The sequence below is a fragment of the Manis javanica genome, chromosome 3, assembly GCF_040802235.1.
Source record: "Manis javanica isolate MJ-LG chromosome 3, MJ_LKY, whole genome shotgun sequence".
NCBI lineage: Eukaryota > Metazoa > Chordata > Mammalia > Pholidota > Manidae > Manis > Manis javanica.
Window position 1 is genome coordinate 146,735,017 of NC_133158.1, and position 23,965 is coordinate 146,758,981.

The window sequence follows — 23,965 nt, forward strand, 5'->3', positions numbered from 1 at the left end:
CCTGGGCTGCTCTTGCTCTGCTGTGCTCAACCAGCACCCTACTTGAGAAGATTCCACTTCCCAGAGTATAATGCACGTTGCCTGACTCTTCCTCCCCATCACCTCTACACAAGCCTCTCCCTCAGCCTGGAAGCAGTTGCCATCTCAGAGTGCTCCCAGCAATGTGATGTGGTGCCGGTGTCTTGAGGGGCAGCATGTGGCACAGCAATGGGGGTCCAGGTTCTTGCCGTAACTTTGTTGCCTGTGTGCTGTGTGTCCCGTTTTCTCTTCTCCACAGGGCTTTTAATGGGTATGGGAAGAGACTGCATCAAGGCCTATTAGCCAAATCTCACACCATTTCACACCAGAAATTTAGTTTCTGCTTTTAAACTGGGAACACAAAGTGAGGACATAAGTCTGATGATGTCTGTGTAGATGGCCCTTTCACCAGGCAGGAAGGACATCCTGCCTTTTTGATTCATGATTTTTTGGTAGTGAAAGAAAATACCTCAGTGTGACCTGCAGCAAGACTTGATTCTGACCTGACTTGGCTAAGCAAGGATAAAAGCCCCATTTTACACCTTGCAGATAAGTTAATAAAAGACCTGAGGTTAAATCATCCTCTCAGGATCGCTAAGTCTGAATCCAGAGATGGCCAAGGAATGCTGAGACAATATCCTTATCATGTTTCCAGGAAAACTCAGGACCTTATGAGAAGTTCTGTATACTGAAGCATAGTATTACATTTGGAATAAGATCTGTATTAAACCTTTATGACTGAGTTTCAATAACATAAGAATACGATTTCTTTATTAAAAGTTTAACTGCTTTTACACTAGTGAAGGTTGGAAGAGGTATAAATAATAAAAACAAATAAAATGAATAGTTCATAAAGATTTTGTGCTTGGAATACAGTCAGGATCATACACTCAGTCAAGTCACATGCCCTCAGACCTAGTTGGACACCCACCCTTCCCTGCACCCTTTCAACAGCTGTCTTAGTTCCCAGAGGGGTGGGGATAGCGGCAGGAACTCTGGTATCTGGGGGCCATTAATCACGAGGAGTGTGCCTATGAAGTTAACGTTAGAAACATGTAGGACATCACTAACTAAAGTAAGGACAGCAATATAGACTTTACTCACATATGCTACTGAAATGCATCATGACCAATAAATTTGAAGTATCAAATTCAGATGGTTTGACAAACATTTTCAAGAGCCTCTAACATAAGCAAAACAAACTAATATTAGTAGTATGAGACTATATAGGAGTTAAAAATAGTAAGATCAAAACACAAAAAAATACCTCTTTCCACCAAATAGGGCCATCTCTCCCTACCAATGTATGATGTCCAGGACAATAGTAAAACCATAAATTCTTTTCCCCCAAGTTAATGAGTAATGTACATACCAAGAATTTGATGACATTAACAATTATGGGATCAGAGTTTCAACCACACTTTTTACAAAGAATTGAAGCCCCCAGCTCCAAACTTGATCTTAGGGGTGGCATTTCTCCTCATTAGCTCTCCTATGGCCCAGATGCTGGGATCTGGTGATGGCAGGTCTGCCGCAGGCTGCCTGAGGTGAGTGGCCTGGCCAGTCCTGGGGCTCCTCTGGTGAGTGTTGCAGAGAGTTCCGTGAGGACAGGGGCCCAGAGAACCAGCCGCAGGGGTACCACCAAGGCTGCACTCAGGAAGTTCCCTCCCCTGCCACCGGGGCCCAAGACCCGAGGAGGTGTGCAGTGGCCCTCAGGGTCCTTTCCCTGACCCTCTGCACCCCTGGCAGAGGCAGGCTGGGCAGGGGGCACAGCCTGTGCCTTGTATCTGAGACCTGGAAGCCCAACTCTCTTACCTGAGGTCCACCACTCGATTTTGCCCAGGAGCTCTAATGCTGTGATGTGAACAGGACTCTGGTTGACTCACCTGGAACAGTGGCCTTTAACATGGAGAATATGTACCCAAAGGGTCCTGGAAGGGGTTGATGATCATATGTTCCTAGATCCTATGACCTTAAGATTCCTGTATTTCCCTGATTTATACTCCTGTTAAAGTGTCATGCTAAAGAGGTTATATTTTAGTCCATATTGGGATTATCTGAATTCATATACAAGCTAGATTGCAATGATGGCAGTTAGATACTTTTGGACTAATGACTATCTTCTTCCATGGCCTGGATTTGCAAAGTATGCATTTGAAGGAGAGTTTCATGAAAGCTTGGCTAAGATAACATTAGTAAGGAGTGTGGACTGTTGAAAAAGCCCCCTCCTGCCATGCATTTAAACAGAAGCAGCTCTTTTCAGCTTTTCTTGATATTTATCCCTAGGACACATCAATAGCTAGAAAGAAATGAAACTTTAAATAGCAAAGCAGTTTAGGTTATTGTCGCTAATTCTTTTAAATGTAATTAGAACGTTTTCTTAGACTGCTGAAATTTTCCATCTGTACTGGATAAAAGTTCTATGAGATCTTTCCACTTGGCACTTATTATTCAATGAAGCACTTAAAACAATATTCATCAGATACTGTTTGGAATGTTTATTATATATATATATATATAGAATACAGAAAAATCTTCATCTTTATTTCATCTTAAAATGTTTAATATTTTCCACCTCCTGTTAATAAAAAGTAAATAAGATCCTATATAGACCAATTATCTCTGACTGCATCTACCTTTGTTTTCATTAAATGTAAAAGAAAACATTATAATTGATTCATCTCATGAAATGTGTTGTCAATAAAATTTGACTTTTATGCTTAACAATTATCAAATTGTAATATATTTACATCATTTTAAATAATAGTATATTAAAATAACTTAATAACTCAGTCTAGAAGAACTTTATAATGTTATGTAAGTTTTTGTAGTGATTTAACATGATATGTAGTAATATAGTATGATAGGACACCAATAAAAGGCTTACAGTCACAAAAATATCTTAGAGCAACAATTTTATTTTTAAATGTCCATATTTAAAATATACTGATTATCTTTACAGCATCCTTTGCAACTACTTAAATTCATAATGAAGTATTTTAAATGTCAATCTAAAAATGTGCAAGAAGTACATAGTTAAAACAATTTTTTTTCAGGGCATGTTGGCAAAAACATTGACTTAAATTCTGGAAGGAACATGTGGATGAGGTCCTTACTTAATCACTGCTATTAAATAAGGTAGTGAATTCTTTTCTCCCTAACTTTATTTTTTCTCACTAATCTTAGTTTTATACTGAGTACCGTGTACCTCTTGGAAAAATAGAAAGATTCTAGTTATGAGATTCCATCTTAAATCTCAACCATTTTAAAAGTCTAATAGAGAATGGAATCTTGGCTGCGCTGAATTTTAAGATATTCTGCTTTAAACCGGTAAAAAGAAGTAGTCATTTTATTTTGGCAGTCACCTTAATTCCCTAGAAATTTAAGGTTTCAGAAAAAAATTACATTGTAGAACTCATTCACTTTTAGAAGGCAGAAGACAGAGGCATCTCTTTAGATTAATGTGTTAGGCCGTATCAGGCTCACTAGGGAGAGAGGTGGATATGTCAGATGACAGTGTACAATGCAAAGCCAGATGTTCATATGTTTTCAGAAAAAAAAAAATTTTCCAGTGTTAAGTTTTATGATGGCCTCAATTTTTAAAATGCTTCACTATTCTAAATTATATGTTTGTCCTTGGACTATTATTATTTGTGAGAATCACTGATTGTAATAACAACCATACAAACTAAGAATCAGCAGTGAGTATATTAACAAAATATAACAAAAACTCTTTAATGGCAAATGAAATCAATCACTTTCATTATTTTCTGAATTCAGAAGTTTAAAGAATGTGACCACCCTGTGGTATAATGAGATGAGCTCACTTTATACTGATGGGCACATGAACATAGTGCCTTATTGTGTAAAATGCAGTTTAACATTGAGAATCTGAATCAAATTCTCATTCAACTGCTGTTAGTTTCACCTTTAAAGTAAATTGACCAAGGTGTAATACTGCAAGTTATATTTAGGGATTAAGAACTACTTTCAGAGGGAATAGTGATATAATATTTCCTTCATAATCCTAGTAAATTATCTAACTGTTCTATGTTTCATAAGCCTCAAAAGACAACCAGCATAACTGAATTTTCTTTTGGGATGCACATTTCCAAATATATTCTGTTATGAGATTAAAATTCAAGATTATTCAACGATTCAATGATCAAAATGAAAGTATTTCTACTGGTTTAAAAAAAAATTCCAGTTCTTTGTGGATTCAGAATCTAGGGTGATGATAAAAGATTTTGTGACTATTGATCAAATATTGATTTCCTGTAAATCACTAGTTTTCCTGGAGAGTTACAAATTTATAATCAGTAGGCAAGAAACAGAATTTGAAGGAGCTGAAAGGGTCCAGGAGGTGGGGAGCAATGTCTGAGCACTGCTGGTTTCAGTTCGGTGTAAGGAACTGGGGTTAGCAAGGTTATTTCCGTTCAATACAGATGCAAGGCTTTTAGAGGCAGAATATGCCAGGGCCAGTGGAACCACTGTGACCGTTGATTCGCATACTTTAATGTACATGAGTCACTTGAGGATCTCATTAACATCAGATTTCATTCATTGATTTGCGTATAGGGTCTGATATTCTGCACTTCTAACAAGCTCTCAGGAGACACTGATCCTGCTGGACCATTTTGAGTAGCAAGAATTTAGAACACTGATCTGTTCTTTCAGTCTAGAAGTGAGAAGTGTGGCCAGGAGTCAGGGGGCCCAGGCTCTCTCATCAAGTTGACTGGTAAGCAACTATAAGAATAATAAATTATTTAACCTCAAAGGGACCTATTATCACCTGTAAAATTATAGGTGTGGACCAGGTCATGTGTCAGGTCCCTACAGAATGATAAAACTTAGGATTTTAAGATAACCCCTTATTTTTATTTTGGCTGCTATCCTCTATATTTTCCCTCAGAAATGGTTAGCAAAAATCAGAATGAACTTTTATTGTACTGTGTTACTCCCAAAAATCACCATGGAGTGTTTTGTGTTCTTTGAGCCAAGATGATAGCTACTTTTTTATGCCAATTTCCACACTTTCCCCATAATTCTTAGGACACTATTCAGATTTGTGTTTTCTTTTAATTTTAATGAGAATTCTTATGAATACAGAGTCTATGAGGTGAGTTATCTATTACCCAAATGAAAATGTAGTTCCTATTATTGCATATTTTTCAGAGAAGCTGTAATATTCTAAAATAGAGGGTGATCCTTTAATTGGAGCCAATCTCATATACTGCACCCCTGCTAAGTGGCATGGCTGGTAATGGTTTCGAAGTGCACTTAACTGGGAAAAAATTCTTTTCACTCTCTAAGCACAATTTGAGTCAACTTCTTCCTGCTTATTTCCATTATCAACACCTTTATTCAGAACTTCATTAACTCTTGTCTGAACTGCTGTACTAATCTACCAACTGGTGTCCCATCTCTAACCTCTCCACTCCACAATTATTCCAGTACAGCCCTGCCAGAGTAATGCTCACACATTTCAAAAAAGTACATGCATTCCACATCCAGTCAAAATCCTGCAACGGGCCCTTAGTCAACACCTTCATGTTGTGGGGTTGTGTGCCCACTATTTTCCTGCACTCACATCTATGACTCTGTTTATACATCACCTCTACTTGGTATATCTTCTTCTATAAAACTCTATTCATTCTTCAAGACATATGGTAAATGCCAACTCTTGCTAAAAGTGTTCCCTTATTCTTCCAGCAAGAAGTTGAACTCATGTAGCACCTTGCTTTTGATATTGTTCTCTACTCAACACCTACTGCCCTACGCTATAATTTCTGCATATGCTTCAACTCTGCCCTCTATTATACAATTCTTGGGAATCTGTAGTATGTCTTTGTTGTCTTTGTAGCTCTCACAAATCTCCACATCTGTTGAAGGAATGAGTGAATATACAACATAGCTTCAGTATTATTCTATGGCTCAAAATGTCTAGAAACTGCAGAAGTTAAAAAGTTATTAATTGGTCTTATTTAGTGTTTATCTGAGCAAATTACTTAATCTCTGTGAGTATTCCCTTATGTATTTGGGGGAGAAGAGTGATGGGTGCCTAGTAAATTTGTTTACCCACATATGGATAGATGTAAAGCACTATGCTATATAAATGCTGGAGAAGAGGGAAATATTTTTATTTTCTGGATCATGGTAAATATTATCATATGGTAAGTGTGTTTCAGATTCAACCACTGTGCTAAGTAAATTTTATATGTGAATTCAGAATAATATAAAATATACAAATGATACAATATTTATACTTAAGATTCTAAAGATGCAACACAATTGCATTGGCTTCATGACTTGTACAGGGCTAATGTTTTCAAAAGGAAAAGTAGAATTTCTTCCTTAAGATACCATCTTAGCAATGCTCTCATTATTGTCTATCATGGTTTGGGGATTATTAAAGGTGTCCTGTGCAAAATACAGTGTACATTAATTATTTTCTTGAAACATGAAAGGAAAAAACTGAAAAAGTCCATAATCATTATAGGATTTGTGAGCTTTGGGCATATACCAAATTGATTTCCTCTGCTCCATAAGCTACAACATGATGGTTGGGAATTTTCAGCTGCAGATGCATTAATCCTTTTAGGACACTAGGTTGCTCTATCACTGCAGTACTGTAATAATCATAAGAATTTTAAAAGATGAAACTTGAGAAAACTTGTTCCATAAATAAATAGACTGTAATTAATCTGTAATATTACAAATACTTTTTAGACTAAGGGAACATGAAAAGATCTTAGTCTTACATAATTTTCAATATTAATGTCTCTTCCAGTCCATTCCATTGCCAGAAAAATATGTTTAAGTATTTCTGACTAACTATAAATATAATAATTTAATTCGATAAGACTTTTTAAAATTGCTTGAGAAATGTACGTTAACTATAGAAGAATTCTCCCATCTTTGTCCACCAATATTAGTTTAAGAGGAAGAGCAGATAGGGTTATAATTCTCTGAGGAATGTTTCTATGATATTCTTTTCTTTTGGCATCTATAAATCCTCTGTTGAGATCATAGAAAATGTGTGCTATAGAGAAATTACTCTCAGATTAGAATAATAGCAACACATGTGAAATATGGCACAAAAAACTCTCTGCTATTTGGCTATCATAGTGATGAGAGAATTTATAAAATTACTCATTGTAAAGCAAGAGTGAAACAAGTAGGCTTAATATCCATTATATGCACTTGAGAGCCTTATGTTGCCATAGTACTCACTGCTCTCATAAATTCCTGATACTGTTTCACACCAGGAGTTAGTTCATCAGTGAGAAAACACAGAAAGCTTGAATGTGTTCTTAACCTCCAGGGTATATATTCTAATGCGATTCTCTTTAAGTGTTCTTCCTTCAAAAGATACACACACAACTTAGACTGCACCACTGAAATGGTTTGAAATGAATGTAAATGTTGTCTCTCTGTTCACCCAGGGAATTACCTCTCTCATACACAAGTGGAAATAATACAGTCTTAGTGCAGGTCAGAATTCTGTTTTCAGAGTGATCATTTATAAAATTACTCATTGTAAAGCAAGAGTGAAACAACAGGCTGAGAAGCTAGGTTTTGCACTTGTAGTCTTTACATCATTTTAGGAAGGCTTATGTGTGACTTCCTTTACAAATTTAAATATGTTCATAATTTAGGAAAACTGTATGCCCATGGTTCTTGAAGAGTGACTTGAATTACAAGACTGTGGAAGAGCTAGTATAATCTCACAACAAAAACTGTCACCCAAAGTATTCTCTTATGCTTTTACTAAAGCCTTGGCCATTTCCTTTACACTATGAGGCCTTGTAATTTACACATGCGAAAGCCAGGTGGGAAGCGTTGAGGTCTAGTGCAGCTGTCTCCAGAGTGTGCCATGAGGACTGCTGGCAGTATACACATGTTTTTAAGGAAACACCAAGGAACACTTCATGTTTTTATTTAAAAGTTATTAGAGAAAATACAACTAGCAAATCAAACTCATTACTCTAATGTTATTCCTCCTTGGGTCAAGTCTCTTTTTTACATAAATTTAAGTTTAAAAAATGAGTTTAAATTTAAAGAAACTAGTAGGTAAATATAATGCAAGTGCTTCCGACAAAAGTCATGATGGAGGTCGGGAGGTCTCTGGTGAGTGGCAAGTGAGATGGAAAGCTGTGGTCAGGGGTCAGTGGTTCTGGCTCCAGCTCCATCACTGACTGGCTATCCCACCTTAGCCAAGTCGGATCTCTTTGGACATCCACTCCTTATTAGTGAAGAGACTGTTGGGGTGACTGCTAAGGTCCAGCCTAGCACCCCCGCTTTATGATGCTATGTTCTTTTGTCAGATGTCATTACAAGGAACTCTAGTCTCTGTAAAACCAAAGTCAGCATTCTAAGCCTTAACACGAGAGGTGCTCGCTTAAACTAGCCAGAGGAACCAACTGGCCTAATGTGGAATTATTTTTTTCGAATTTCAAATCAAAACACTGTATTGATAGATTAGACCAAACCTTTGAAAGATTGGAAATAAACTTGTTGCATGGTAACTTTACTTTTTTGTTCACATGGGAGGGATTCCAAATGCTTTGGATTCTCTCATCACTGTGATAGCCAAATAGCAGAGAGTTTTATGTGCCGTGTTTCACATGTGTTACTATTATGCTAATCTGAGAGTAAGAAACCTGGATGTCCATAAAGCAGTCAGATGAAGGGTTTAAATAAAGTTAGTCTTGGAAGAAAAATACACTTCTATTAGAAGTTGAAAAAGATAGATGAACACAAGCTTAATATAAAGGATTGTGTTTCAAGGAACAGGAGGAGCCAGAGCTTTAAGATAACTTAAAATCGATGGTCTGGTTTCTGGTTTTAACTTTTCACTCTGAAAATAGAAAACACCTTAACCAGATACCCATTTTTAAGGGTAATAAAATTTGAACTCCAAATTAGCCCTACGTGCCTCTATGAAACTGCCTTGTATCAGTTCTCTTCCAAATGGCTCAAGAATACAAGTTCAAATCAAAACCTGAGTACCATAAAGTATTCAATGTAGAAAATATCCACCAAGTAATAACTTCACAGCCAGGCTGTTTTCTGACGTGATCTCGATAGTTTGAGAAGTAAACCACATTTTTCTTGAATTGGAGTTGCTGTTCCTTTTTTTAGAAGGTCCCCTAGCTTCACAGGGGAAACTTTCTTCCTGGAGGTTACCTATCAATGCTGCTGCCTTAGCCTAAAAAGAAATAAACTGATTGAGTTTGTGAGAAGAAAAGGAGAAGCTTTTAATGATGATGAACTCTGAGTATTTGAACTAAGCATTTTGGAAATGATTGAATTAAGGACTAATGTATTTCCAGTATGTATTTGGAATACTAAGTTTATCTATTTAACCTATTCAGCTCAACAAAGAAATTAACGCCAACAAAATGAATACAATCTGTTCTTTGTGGAAATATATCTGCTTGTGATGCTGCAGAAAGAAAAGGGGAAAAAAAGATGCTATGGGTGAAAATTTTACCTATGATCTCTAAAAGGGCATACTCCTGGAGCACATCTAAATACACAATCCATAAATCGAGAAGTTGGCCCTCTGGAATACCAACAACTTCATTATCTGTTGCAATTTCAAAGGCTTCTCAGAAAATGTGGAGCCACAATTTCCTAGCTTTTCCAATTATCATGTTACAAAATATCTCTAGACATGCATTCTTGATCTGTGATAATAATTTGATGCTTGTCATCCTCAGTTACAGGGAGTCTGGCCCTCTGAGAAAGGCCCAGCATCCCTGGTGGAGCTGCTCCTGACTGGATCGGTCACTGCTCACTCAGTCTCCGCCACAGAACAGCAGCCAGTCTTTGCCTAGTCTTGTTTACTGAAGATGTGTCACCCCTGGGAGAATGGGGCTGGGGGAGAGTTGGCAGTGCTGAGCTGCTGGCCCTCTTGGGCTGAGCTGAGCCTGGCGTCGCAGTGGGTTTTGACACTCCGTGCAGGCTGGGGATTTTGATTCTTTTCTCAGAGTTCAGTCTTGCGAGGCTTCTCCCTCCTTGGTTGCTGACTGCTGCTGCAGAGGAGGTCAGGCTGCCCTGGCTGAGGGAACATGGGGACAAAGGTAAACTTCCACCCAGCTTCCTGAGCTCCAGGAGCTGTTCTCTGGCTTGACTCAAAGCCTCCGTCAGTCCAAAGCGTTCTTCACACTCTCTACGCACTGTTTCCTGAAGAAAAGCATTCTGAAATGAGAAAACGGGGAAAAAAAGGATCCCTATCTTTTAATTGTATGCATATGGATAGTTATTGGCAATATAAATTGAGAACTGAACCAGAAATCAGGGGTCTATGTTCTCTATCTTTGTGGATATTCTACCACATGGGACAGACAAGGCAAAAATTCAGACGATTTCTGAAGCTGGAAAGAACTTAAAGAGAACATTTGATTCAACCCTTGCAGAAGAGAAACCAGGGGCCAGGGCCACTCAGATGGTAGTGGTGGGGGCTGGGGCTGGAACCCGGAACATCTAATGCCCACTTCAGTGGGGTTTCCACTCCTTTGGGCCTTGTGTCTCAGACAGTGTCCTGCACATGTGATGTCTAGCAGTGAATATCTGTACTATCATGTATGTTATTTTATATGAAGGTCAACTACAATACATATGACAGGTAGAATTGCTTGAATTATAAGACTGAAAGAATAAAATATATCAGCTATATTATTTAAACAACAAAATCAGTTACTCTATATGATGCTTTCTCAATAGAACTTAAAAATACCACTCATCTGCTTCTCAGTAAGAGATGTATCAACACAAAGAATATCTTCTGCTTTCAACTCCATTTGGCCATCATTTATCAAGTTACTAGGAGCTGCAGTGAATACTGTTTTTGCCCTCAAGAAGTTTGCAGCCTCATAAGTTTGAGCAGACTATTTTTTTATGCCCCTGATAAAAGTTGGAGCCAAGGGTGGAAGCTGTGGGACCTAAAAATGAGGACGAACTTTTTAATAGCCAGAGCTATCTGGAGGGTACTCTGAAGGGGTGAATCTCTCCCAAAGGGGATATGTTGGAGCCAATTTAAGCTTCAGATGTGTGACTGGACTAGAGAGCATCAAGGTCTCTTCAAATTCTGAGAGTACATTTCTAGTTGAAGAATGACCCTTCTTTTATCTATGGAATTCCTCAAAATGACTTTGGGCCTATGGTAAGAATTAGTTCTGGGATCTCTTGACATTCGCACCTACAAGATGTCAAAAGAGGTTGAAAAGTAAACAATTCACAATGGTGTCTGAATGAGTAAACATAATTAAAGTGATTGGGTTATTGGATTCTTCAACTCAGAATGAATTTCCATCAGATTAGCTTGCCTGTAAAAACTGCCAAGCATTTCCCAGTCTGACTCTCAGTGGAAAGTGTCCTCTGAGGGGTTTGCTGACTAATTTGCTGTCAGTGGAGCTAAATAACAAAGCATCAGGGAAAGGAGCATCTTCCTGTATCTGAGTTTCTTGTGATTATGGTCAGAATGCTATTCAACTCCAAATTTGGTCATCAAAACTGAAGACCATGGAGCAATTCCAGATTAACAGTTGCACAGTAATTTTCTATAACACCAGTGGCTTGTCTAGACCAAACAAAACTTCATCTTTTACATATATTATTAACATATACACACACAATGCATATAACCACATTTTTAAAAAAATAATGGGGGCTAATTACTTGTTTCCAGTTAATATATTTTGCAGGAAGAGGAGACCAAGGAGTGTGTTTGTGGTTTTATCATCAGATGCTCATTATCATGCCTGAACTACTTACTGAAAAAGCAGGGGAAGGAAGGCTAGAGAAGAAGATTAATAAATTGCCATGTTAGGTGTCATTTCATTTCCTGCTCCTGTATTTGGCAAAGAAAGATACTGAAACTCAGATTGGTTATGTAACCAGGTCTGAAGGGGCGGGGCCCTGCCTGCTTCCGGAGTCCTGCTCCAAGCTGCCTGTGCCTACATTAATTGTCAGATAAATTACATCAAGCATGCTGGGGCCATTTTGTTGCAGGAGCAATAAAAAAACAGTAAGACACTTCATCTGGTTTTGCCAAGTTTTCTAAACTTATTCTAAACTTTTTTTAAAAGGAAAAAAAGTCCACAATGCATTGTTTTGTATTTACTAGCCAGTAAACTGTCAAAACATGTTGAAGTGATTCATTTAGGACGCTTTCAATAAATTAGTACAAAAATTCCCTTAAGAAAGCTATGAAAAATAGTTAATTTTATTTGACTATAGTAAAGGAAAAAATGGATACCAGTTAACAACAAGATCAATAAATTGGTGACATGAATAATAAGTATATCAATATGGAAGGATGAGGTGAGGGGTGACATGATAACAAGAACTCTCATTAAAAAAAAATAAAATTCAATCCATTTACTAAAATTAGATTCAGGTCTCAAAGGAAAGGGGTAGCACTCTACAGAAAACATCCGTAAGCCAAGTCACATAAAAGCTATTTCAGGTCAGGACTCTCCACGAAGGAGGAAATGAAAAAGTGGAGCAAACCCAAGATGTCCCCAAAGCAAGTATAACAGGAGCAAGGGCCGCACCAGCTCAGACTGAACTTGGAAGGGCGGATGGCCATCTTAGTCTGGGCCCACTGCTCTGGAACGCTTCCTTCTTCAAGGCTATTAGTTTCCAGAACAAAGGACTCAGTCTCTTTCTTCTATTATTTCCCAAATTAGGAGGAGCTCTGAACTGAAAACAGGATCCAAAGTTAGGTCTTCTATTTTTGTCTATGCCACAAACACTATGATATTTCAGGTGAATCTCAAAATACCTGCAAGTCCTCTGCCCTCCTTGTTGAAAATTGAGATTGTAACTCAGTTTTGTACAACTGGCAGTTCAGATGTTATAATTTATTCAATCATGGAGTAAAAAAATGGAAATAGAGCACATTAAGTTTAGGGGATTGCTATTTCAGGGGTAGAGTGAGTGTGAAAGCACATGACAAGAACACATGTGGATGTGGCCAGAGTCAGTAAGACACGTTAATGGAAAATTCCATCATATGTGGAAAAGAATTGTTCACTTACGGTTGGATTTCTTTTAGCAATTTAGGCAAAAAGTTTGTCTTTTTGGATTGTTTCTCTTTTTGGGAGGTTGTATTGTTGCAGAATTTTAATATGTGTTTTTATTGAACAACATGGGAAATAGGTAAGATGGAATATGTTCAGTAAGATTGAAAATCATGGGCAAACATTAACCAATGAAGCCATAGCATTCCAAATGTTTTAGGTAAAATTACCTTTGGCTGCATTTTTGTATAGTAAAATGCTATCACTGGATTGCAATTAAACTGTACGTCAAAATGAAAAGGGAGGAATCAGACAGGTGAAGAAAGGGCAGTAGGGTTTTCCTGGCAGAGCGGGCAGTTGAGTGCAAATGCCTAGTGGTGAGAGAAGGGAGGCAACTCTGGGGATGAGACATGACTCAGTACGACTCAAGTGTGGAGTGCACAAGGGGAGGAGAGCCCGGGACTGAGGCAGGGAGGAGTGGGCGGGGTCAGACCGAGGACAAGTTTGGCAACATGTCAATACTAGAGTTTCCATTTAATTCTGAGGGCCATATGGAATCATTGAAAGATTTATTTCAAGCAGAGGACTGGCATGGTCAAATATGCATTAAAGGAATATCCCTTGGTCAGCTCTGTGGAAAATGGCCCTTAATGGGGCAAGATGGGAGTCAGGGAGGATAGGAAGAGGCCAGAGTTTTCATGGAAAAGGTTCTTATTCCTAGTGCCCCTTGTTTAGGGTGGTCTAGGGGAGGAGAACTAGTGTTTCTGGGTCCTTAAGCTCTGCCAATGGTGGAGAGTTTTATCTATAGATAAGTCTACAACATTTTCAGATGAAGGCCATTTTGAATGGGCTTAGAATATGGCTTAATTGCACTCCCACTGGGTAAGTAAATGTCAAAATGAAAATATAAATTAGCTCACCATCTGTTTGAAATTTCTAATATTAAAAAATGGCCAATTTTCCCACTCTTTGCAGTGTAAGGGTGGTTTATTTTTATGTTTGTTTTCATTTTTATCCTTAGAGACAGCTGGATTGATTTCAATTCCAAAAAGAGTGGAAGAAACAAGAGAAGGCCTTGCTGGATAACTTGGTCATTCTGAAGGTGAGAATCCCATTTTTATGGCAATCAGCTGTATTTGGCATGATCTGGAAGGAACATGCCAGAAAAACAAGTCCTCAGTGAAGAATAAGCTCAGATGATGGTCTTAGTTCACGCTTTATACCTAGGGAGGTCTGAACCAGTCATGGAATGATCAGATGAACCAATTCCACCAACCCAAAGGACATCCAGCCCAGCACAGTGGGTGGCTAGCCAACCCGGTGGGGAGCTGAGGTGAAAGGAAACTGTGGAAAAGGCGTGGAAACCAGAAAGATGGGTAGGAGTTAGCAAACAATGTGCCTGAAATTCCATTTAAGGCTTCTATTCAACTCATCTGATCAGCCCAAACACGGTAGGAAAAAAGTGGAAATGGCCCTTTGGTAAGACAGGGAAGGGAACCTGATTAAATTTCCAGGAACACAGTAAGACCCATGTCAGGCAGATTGCTCTCAAAGTTGTCTCTATGCTTGCAAATGTAATGGACATGTGAAATAACTATGGCAGATGTATCCAAACAGAAGGAGCATCAGAGGCGATATTCCCATGGGCTGACAAACTTCCAGAGCAGATTTTCAGAATGGGGAGAAAGAGCCTATGAAGCCCATGAAGTGCAGAATTTACTCCTCTGTGTCAATAATGTAACCTTAATTGATATTTAATTAGTATTAACTAAACACAACCAAAACAATTTCTCCATACTTTTTTCTCATTCGGTCAGCTTTTTGGCATCCATATGCTCTGAATCAGGGTGGACTGCCTCCAACATGCAAAAGACAGGCTTGCCTGGATGTCTCTCCATGGCTGGACACTCTTAGTCTGCACTCCTCCCACCACCGTTTTGCCCCTTGCCCCAAGGCTCAGGTTCTCTGTCAGTTTATCCTTCGGCCCTGCAAACCTGCAGCCTGTGCACCGTAAAAGCTCCCTGACCGCCCCCTGCTCCTCTGGAGTCAGAAATTAGAGAACCTCCATTTAGCCCTTTACTCATTGAAAGAGACTCAAATGTTCTAATTTTGGTTGGTTCCAAGGTTGAGAACCACTCATTTGCTAACTTACTAACTAGTACTTCAGATTCTCATAAATAGAATTACCAGAAAAACATGACCATCTTCTCTATATCAATTAAAATGCAAATACAATAAATGTATAATGTAAAACTAAACAAATCCCTTTTGCCAAAAAGCTATGTGTTTGAAAATACCATGTATTCCTAAAATTTAATCTTAGGGATTATATAAATCCATCCTTGCCAGATTTATTAGTAAACTTTCCTAAAGAAATGGGTTTTCTTTCTTTTAAAAAAATAGATTTTACATTTGAAAAAAACTAGTTTTAAAGTCACCCATAATCCCCCAATTTTTTAAAAGTACATAAGTGAAACCCATGCCCATCTCTTCTACCCAACAGTGGTAACTACTGTAAACTGAAAATATCCTTGATTAGTTTCTGGATAATTTCCTGGCTTCCATTTTCTCTTTCTCACCTTCTGGAACCCCTATTAGTAGAATATTAGATATCGTGACTTGATTCTCTAATTTTCATTCTTTCTCTCCATCTCTTTGTTTTTTTCTTCTGCTTTCTGGGAGATTTATTCATTTTTATCATCTGACCCAAATATTGAAATTTTTACTTAAGTGTTTTATTTTAATATTCATTCTTATTCTTTATTCATATCTGTGGATGCAATATCTTTATTCTTCTCTCTGAGGATATTAATTCCATTCTATTTTGAATACTACTTTTGCTCCCTACATTGTTTTGTATCTTTTTCTTCTGAGTTCTTTTTTGCTTATTTGTTTGATCCTAGTTTCTGTCTTTCATATTAGAGGCTTTTCTAAAATTTTTGTTTGATGACCTTTGCTGTGTAAAAATGAGTCTCCAAAATGCTACTAGAAATTTCCTGTGCTTAGTTAACGTTAAGAGCTTACCGACTGGTATACTTCTCAGTGGCTGGACTGCACATGGATACTGCCGGTTCATTGGGAGGCCCTAACTGTCAGTATCCTTAGGTCTTTTCTTTTGAGCCAGCTCATTTCTCCAGAGAGGGCTCTTCCAAATTCCTGGCTATTGATACATAAGCCTGGTGGTCTATGTCCTGGGAAGTAACTGGGTGAGGTGCAGTGGGAGGTCTCACTCTTTAATATACAGACTTTCCCTCTAGCCTCTCATCCTCTGTCGTGCATCCTTAGATCCAAAGCCTCTCCCATCCAGTTTTCCTAGAGTGTAAAGCTTTGGAATCCTGCCAGGATGGTGAGTGGGGGCTGCTTGGGGGTTAGGGAGAGCATCTGAGGATCTCTCTGCTCCTTTTGCAACCATTCAAACAGCCTGTTTTCAGATTCCCTCTTCTCTCCCTAATTTAGAGATACCCAGTTCCTGAGCTTTTCCCATGCTGTGTCATGTAACTGGGTCTGCTTCTTTTAGGACCCCACCCTACGCCCTGGCCCCGCTCAGGCATCCTGAGCCTACTGAGCTCTCACCCATACTGTGCTTCCTGTTTTCCAAAATTTGGTCAGCATCCTTTTCATCTAGTGTCAGTGCCTCCCTCCCCTGTTCTCTTTTCCTTATGGGTTTATTCACTTTTTATTAATTTACTGTCATTTAGTACTATTTTGGGATGAAGCAGAGATAAACATATTTATTCAATTCTTCACGTTTAACCAAGAGCATTCCTTTCTATTGCTGAGTATCTTCCATCTCCGTGAGACGGTTATAGGAACTGGTAGAATTTAAAACTTCTGTCCTTTTTCTTTCCTTATCTGTAGTTTTAAGACAACAGAGATATTGAACTGCATACAGGTTTTCCTTTGCTAGTTATATGTAAACTGTTTTAGTTGTTGTTGTTTTATTTTTTTGTTTTCTTCTAATTTACCACATTCTTCCTCTGGATCCCAAGACCCCTCACAGTGGGGCCGCACGGGAAGCAACGGGCAGGAGGCAGCATGTGATCTGTTTTAACCTGGTTTTAAATGATAATGTCTTGTTCTCTAACATACCATGTTTCTCTTCTGACTTCCTTCTTTTTAGAAGAGTATTCCATTTTGTGTGTGTGTGTGTGTGCCTTCTCCCTGTGAAGAATTTTCGGGGGCCCCCTTTTCACATTTACAGTTCCCACTCGGTTTTTCTTTCTGTTTTCTCTGCTTGTTGACCTGCACCTTTTGTTCCTTCACCTCCTTGGCCCTGTTGTTCCTGTGGCTGCTGTCCAGCCGCCCCTGCCCCATGCAGGAGGGCCTGTTTTGCCCTTCAGAGGCTCTGGCTTTCCTCCTCTACTTGAGAACTTTCTTCATACAATCAAAAACAAAGTCCACCCTTTCTCTGGCCTCTTGAAAGAGAACAGGGCTTTCCTGCCCTTAATTAGCTTCCTTCTTAGACCATTAATTTATCTTCATTGTAATGGGAATTATTTCTCCACTTAAACGCGGCTTTATTTTCCCAGAACCTGAGAAATTTCAAGCGTCTGGAATGCATGCTCAAAATAGTAGTGTTTTTCACTCTACATGCTATAATCTCTACACTTTCTGGTTCATAGCTCCTATCAATTTTATTGACTCATTTTCTCTTTTTATAAGAATATCCTGGACTTTGGCATGCTTAACCAGAGAAGCAGCCTTAATTATTTACTCTTACAGTTCAGTTGTAATTATTTAACTTCTAGTGGAAAATCTAGTGTCTAGTCTACCCTCTCCTTCTCCCACCTAGCTGAAGGAAGTATGCCCCCAGGCATGCCCTTAGGTAACTTTACTTCAGGGAGACCCCCTTTTACTCCCCAGTAATGATTCATGATCATTTATGTACCAACCCAGAGTCTTGCGTCTTTCAAAAGTCCACATTTTTAAAAAAATGGAACTTTATCTCTAAGTAGCTTCCTTTTGTAACAATGAGCAGGAAGAGCTCCAAATGTTGCTCCTTTTGTCTGAAAAAGATACACACTCTTCATTTTTAATCTAGTTTTTCTTGCCAAAATGACCTCCAGAGGTCCTGAGATTAGCAGCCTCTAAAATGGCCCCCCGTTATGCCTCCCCTCCTGCTATTCATTCCCTTGTACAATTCCTTCACTTTGAATGTGGGCTGGACTTAATGGCTCATTTATAATGAATAGAACACAGCAGAGCACTGGGACGTCACTTCTGAGATTAGGTTATGGAAAGACTCTGGCTTCTCTCTCCATCACCCTTTCTTGTCTCGCTCAGTCTCCTTCATTTGCTTTGAGGGAAGCCAGCCACCACGTGGTTGGCCATGCTGTGGAGAAGTCCCTGTTGCAGAGAACTGACGGAGACCTCTGACCAATAGCCAGCAAGGTGCTGAGCCTGTCAGCCCAACGGTCTGAGGAAATAAATCCTGCTAACAACCACAGAGTGAGCCCGGCAGCCAATCCTCCTCCAGCTGAGCCTTAGATGAAAGTAGTGCAAACCCTTAAAACCCTGACACCAACTTCCTGAGAGGTCTAGAGCCAGAGACACCCAGCTAAGCCACACTCAGATCCCTGATCCACAGAAACTATGAGGTAATAAATGTTTGTTGAGGGTAACTTACTGCACGACAATCAGTAACTAATACAGCCTCTTCAGGCCTAGGCCTTTTTTTTTTTTTTAGCATTCAGTCTTTGCTTTTTATAAGAAAAACTTCTGTTCAAGTCATTCTTTCTTCTGGATGTCAATTTAATTATTCACGTAAGATTTTCATTAAATTTCTCTTTGAGAGCAGGAATGGCAGTTGTCAGTCTTGTTCATAATTGCCTATCTAGTACACAATGCCTGGTACCTGAACAGATGCTCTGTGTATATTTACTGGATTTGGCCCTTCTGTCTATTTCTACTTGTCCTAGTTGATAAGTGACTCCTCACTTTTCACAATGCCATTTGTTTTGGGATGTAACAGTTAGAAAACTTGCTGGTCCAGGTGCCTTGGCCTTTCTTTCCTTTAACCTGCTGTCCCTCCTCTAGAACGTCAAGACCGCTGTCTTATTTGAAGCAAATGTGCTTCACCCGTCCTCCTCAGGGCTTCTCCAACTAAGCCGAGCTCACGTATGCTGTCCCTGGCCACTACTGCCTGGGCTGATCAAAGAGGCTGTGCTGCTCTGGTGCAGCACAAGACACTCAGTCATCTGAGCCCCTAACCGTCTGGAGGAGTAAGTGGTGTATTTGCTCTTATTTTAAAAGCAAAATAAACGAGGCCTAGAGATGTTGAGTGCTAAGCCTGAGGATCACTTTGAGATTTATAAGCAGAATCACTAGAACTCAAGTTTCCTGAAAGAGGAAACATCATATCCATGGAAACTCAAATTTGAATCTTGGCTCCGCCATGGTGTGTGAACTTAGGGAAGTTATTCAGCCTTTCTGACTCAGTTCCTCATCTGTAATGTGGAAATAATTTCTATGTTATAGGATTGTTTTAGGCCTTTTTCTTAATCTGTATTCTGTCCATTCCGTACTTTAACTTATAACTTCTCTGCTATAATTAGGTTCACTTCATAATTATAATGATAGCATAAGCTTTTTACAGGCGCACCTCATTTTATTGCTCTTCACTTTATTGTGCTTTGTACCTATTGCATTTTTTACAAATCGAATGCTTGTGGCAACCCTGCATTGAACAAGTCTATCAGCACCATTTTTCCAACAGCATTTGCTCACTTCATGTGTCTGTGCCACATTTGAAATAATTCTCTCAATATTTCAAACTTTTTCATTATGATTATATTTGTTAAGGTGATCTGTGATCAGTGACTATAACTCACTGAAGGCTCAGATGATGGTTAGCATTTTTTAGCAATAGAGTATTTTTAAACTAAGATATATACATTGTTATTTAGATATACTGTACATGTAAAAGACTACAGTAGAGTGTGAACATAACTTTTATTATATACACTGGAAAAATTCATTCGATTTCCAAAAAAAAGTCATTTGACTTGAGATATATGCTTTATTGCAGTGGTCTGGAACCCAGCCTGTAATATCTCTAAGGTGTGCCTGTATGTTGGCTGATGATTTAAATATAGCAACACCATGGCACATTTCTTACACTCAGTATAATTACTAGCACTTTCCTGTTATTTCTTTATTAAGATGCCAATAAAACCAATAAAAATATTACTTGTCATTAACATTCAGAATCTTCCTCCATTTGCCTTTATTTGCTATATTGTCATAAATGGGATCAAATATTCTAATGTGACATTACTTTGGTGATTAGAGGACAGATTAATGGTTTCACTGGCTTAGTCTGTTCAGGCTGCTATAACAAAGTACCACAAACTGGTGGCTCGAGCAGCAAACAAAATTTATTTCTCACAGCTCTGGAGGCGGGAAGTCTGAGATGCGGGTGCCTGAAGATTTGGTGTCTGGTGAGGCTTGCATTTTGGTTCACAAATGGCCATCCTCTCTGTGTTCTCATAATGGCAGAAGGGACCAGGGAGTTCTCTGGGTTCTTTTTCATAAGGTCATGAATCCCATGAGGGCTCCACCTTCATGACCTAAACACCTCCCACAGTGCCCACCTCCAAATATTACACTGAGGATTAGGTTTCAGCATAATCATTTGCATTCAGTCAAATTCTAAACAGCATCCACCATTTCTAAACTCCTTAACAGTTCAGAAATAAGACTTGATTAGAAAAAAATTTTCAAATCAAAATAAGTCTACTCCAATTTAAATAAAAACATTGCTGAAATAATCATGCATACCTAAGATAATCATGCATACCTAAGACAGATAACAGATAGGACCTGAATACGTGAAGATTCTTAGTCTTAGGGTTTTAAATGGTATTTGCAACACAGTAGACCTGGGTGTAGAGGAAACCTTTGAGATGATGTAGTTCAGTGCACTCATTTCACAGAAAAGGAAGCCAGGAGCAGAGAGGCTGAGTGACTGCCTGGTTACCTGGATCTGCTGCCAGGTCCCTGACTAACAGTCCAGGACTCTCTGCCTGGCACCAAACTGCCTTTCATGTTTTTCTTTGTTTATTTTGTTTTTGAAGGCCCAGGTGCTCATTCACAATTTGCAATGGTACCATCATTGCTTCCTACCTCTTCCTGGGACTGGTTAAGTTTCTGCAGAAGTTCTGCCTGTGCCAGCATTGCTCTTCCCAGCTCATCTGACTTCTGTTGCAATTCCTTCCTCAAGTCCTCTGAAATGGAATCATTACTGTCAACTTCCTTCTTCAAGTGAGATTCAAATTCTGCAACCAAATTTTTAAGGCTTTCAATTTCTTTCTTTTTTGACTCGGAATCTTCAGTGTGTTGGATATGGGACTCATGGAGTTTTTCTTCAAGAGTGGCCACTTCCAGCCTTAGATCTCTAGTAGCGCCTGCGATTAAGTCAGATATCTGTAAGATAAATCTCATGTTAATTTGCAGACAGTATTTCTAGGTAACCATTGAATTCTTATGGTTTTAAGAGGCTAATTCTAAATAATCAGCATGCTCTTCTGCTCAGATGAAAACAAAACCTATGACATATGTAGGCCTCCAAGATTTTCTTTTTTAAAGTTAAGACTAAAACTTATATTTTCACCACCTTAAATGGAATCATATTAGTTATTTGGGCATCCTTGGAAATATACAAATCTCTTTTACTAGATTGAGCCATCAAAGACAGCTCAAGTCATCATCAGGAGCCTGGTTGGATTCACTATAGGGTGACTTTGGAACCTAACAACACCTGATATTTGGGGATCCATATATGGAAACACCACAATTATATTTTACTACTACCTTACTGGTAAGTTTTCCTTTGACAGACTTTTTAAAAATTTCTTGTATATGATGACTAGAGGTACCACAGGTACTACACATTTTACAGCAACACTGTCCAATAGAACTTTTTATGATGACAGAAATATTTCTGCGATGTCCGACATGGTAGCTGCTAGCCACATGTGGCTATTGACAGTGGTATGCTAATAAATGTTTAACAACTGGCTCACACACACAAAAATGCAGATATGTATCTAATTTCCATGGTATAAATACTCTCACCATAGTCAATTCTAAGCTACCAAGGTAACATCACCAGTTACTGAGCTGGGAAGAGATACGCCAATAGTTTGCTAGTACTGGCTCATGAGCATTTGGAATGTAGCTGATGTGACTGAGGAACTGAATTTTAAATTTATTTAATTTTAATTAACTGAAATTTAAGTAGCCATGTATGCTATCATATTAGACAATGCAGTTCTAGGGAATAACCAGAATACTTTGAAAATACACTGCTTCTCAAGGTAGTACCTCTAGAGGTTCTACCTCTAGAAAGATGTAGAAATCTTTCAAAGGGAAAATATTGCTTGTTGGAGTATAACAACGAAGCAAAACTGAAGGAACAAAATGGCAGGAGACTCACAAACTCCAAGAAGGGACTTGCAGTTACCAAAGGAGAGGGGTGGGAGAGGGCGGGTGGGAGGGAGGGAGATGGGGATTGAGGGGTATCATGATTAGTGCACATGATTAGTGTGGGGTCACAAGGAAGACAGTATAGCACAGAGAAGACAAGTAGTGACTCTGTGACATCTTACACTGATGGACAGTGACTGCAATGGGGTATGGGAGGGACTCTATAATAAGGGTGAATATAATAGCCACATTGTTTTTCTTGTGAAACCTTCATAAGAGAATATTTCAATGATATCTTAAATTAAAAAAAATATTGCTTGTTTTCTTCCACCTTAAAACACAAAACCAAGAATAGAAAACAAACCAGAAAGAACAAAGTTGCTTCTGATGAAACATCATTATTTACGCTATGAGTACTGTCATATTATATGTATTAGGACAACAAGGAAACCAGCTCATAAAGATTCTGGAAAACATTCATAGACCAAAATTCCAAGGATTTTTTTAACTATTACTTAAGAGTTATGTATCCCAAATTTGATTCAGATGTTAAATTTACATCAAGAATAACTTTTGTAAGAAATCTATTGACCACACTTGTAATTTATAAATTAAATTAATATTGTATTACTTTCAGTTAATCCTGGACGGAAGAGATCTGAGCAGCAGTTTCCCGCATCTGGAGGAGAGCTGTCACTGATAAAGGGCAGGGTACCCTTGGGAAAGGAGGCTTCCATAGATATCTACAAATATATTTTTATCTTTTTAAAAAGGGAGTCAACATTTAAAAATCAAGAGAATTCACCAATAAATTCTGGAATTATTTCTGCTTTTGAAAAACTGTAACCCCTGGCAAGCTGGAGCCTGGCTTTTGGCATTCCCCTGCTGAGGGGACCTTGAGGCACCCAGGACGGCAGTAGCAGTCACAGAGTGAGGCAGGAGGAGAGCAGGGGCCAAGGCGGCGGGGAGGGGGGCTGGCGCGAGGGGGCCAGAGGCCTGCCTAGGTCAGAGGGGTCCCAGCTCCCAGCATGTGCTCCCCAACAGGACTTCACTTGCGAAACACAAATTCAAAGACAAAGTTATTAAGAACTTCAAGACAGTGTTTACAGATCATTAGAACCAAAGCATGAGACCTTTATGAGTGTGGGACCCTGTGACGCTGCACCTGTCATACACTCAGACAGCTGGCCCTGCCTGTTGTTCACAGTGAACTGGGAAAAGGCTGTCCGGTGTCTCCTGTGCACCAAAGCGAGGCCACTGAGTCTCATTTGGTGCTTAATTTATCCAGACTGCTAATGAGTTTTTTCAGAATATGGTTTCCCTGTTGGGTCTTGGTTAATATACACACACATATACATACACACATGCCAACATAGGGCATATACCCTACACTCAGGACTTATAAAATCAGGGGAACCTTAGCAAAACCTTAAATTATGTTGAGGACACACTGTTTCAGAAATTGTACAGGTGGGTTACATTTTAGAAAT

The 23,965-nt window shown here is 38.9% G+C and overlaps 1 protein-coding gene and 1 long non-coding RNA gene across 5 annotated transcripts in view; one reads left to right on the top strand and one right to left on the bottom strand.

Annotated features, from left to right (window-relative positions):
• Positions 1-7,128: 7,128 nt before the first annotated feature.
• LEKR1 (leucine, glutamate and lysine rich 1) overlaps positions 7,129-23,965 on the bottom strand; it is a 191,223-nt gene continuing 174,386 nt past the window's right edge. For all 4 annotated transcript variants that reach the window (XM_073232180.1, XM_036997927.2, XM_073232179.1 and 1 more), the window contains exons 12-13: positions 21,174-21,473; positions 7,129-10,224 (exon numbers count right to left, since the gene is read on the bottom strand). In XM_073232180.1, the coding sequence (XP_073088281.1) occupies positions 9,811-10,224; positions 21,174-21,473 (714 nt within the window). In that variant the 3' untranslated portion in view covers positions 7,129-9,810. The remainder of the gene's footprint in view (positions 10,225-21,173; positions 21,474-23,965) is intronic.
• Positions 14,069-23,206, top strand: LOC118968261 (uncharacterized). The gene is made up of 3 exons (XR_005055820.2): positions 14,069-14,151; positions 21,726-21,867; positions 23,113-23,206. It is a non-coding gene; the product is annotated as an uncharacterized lncRNA (long non-coding RNA).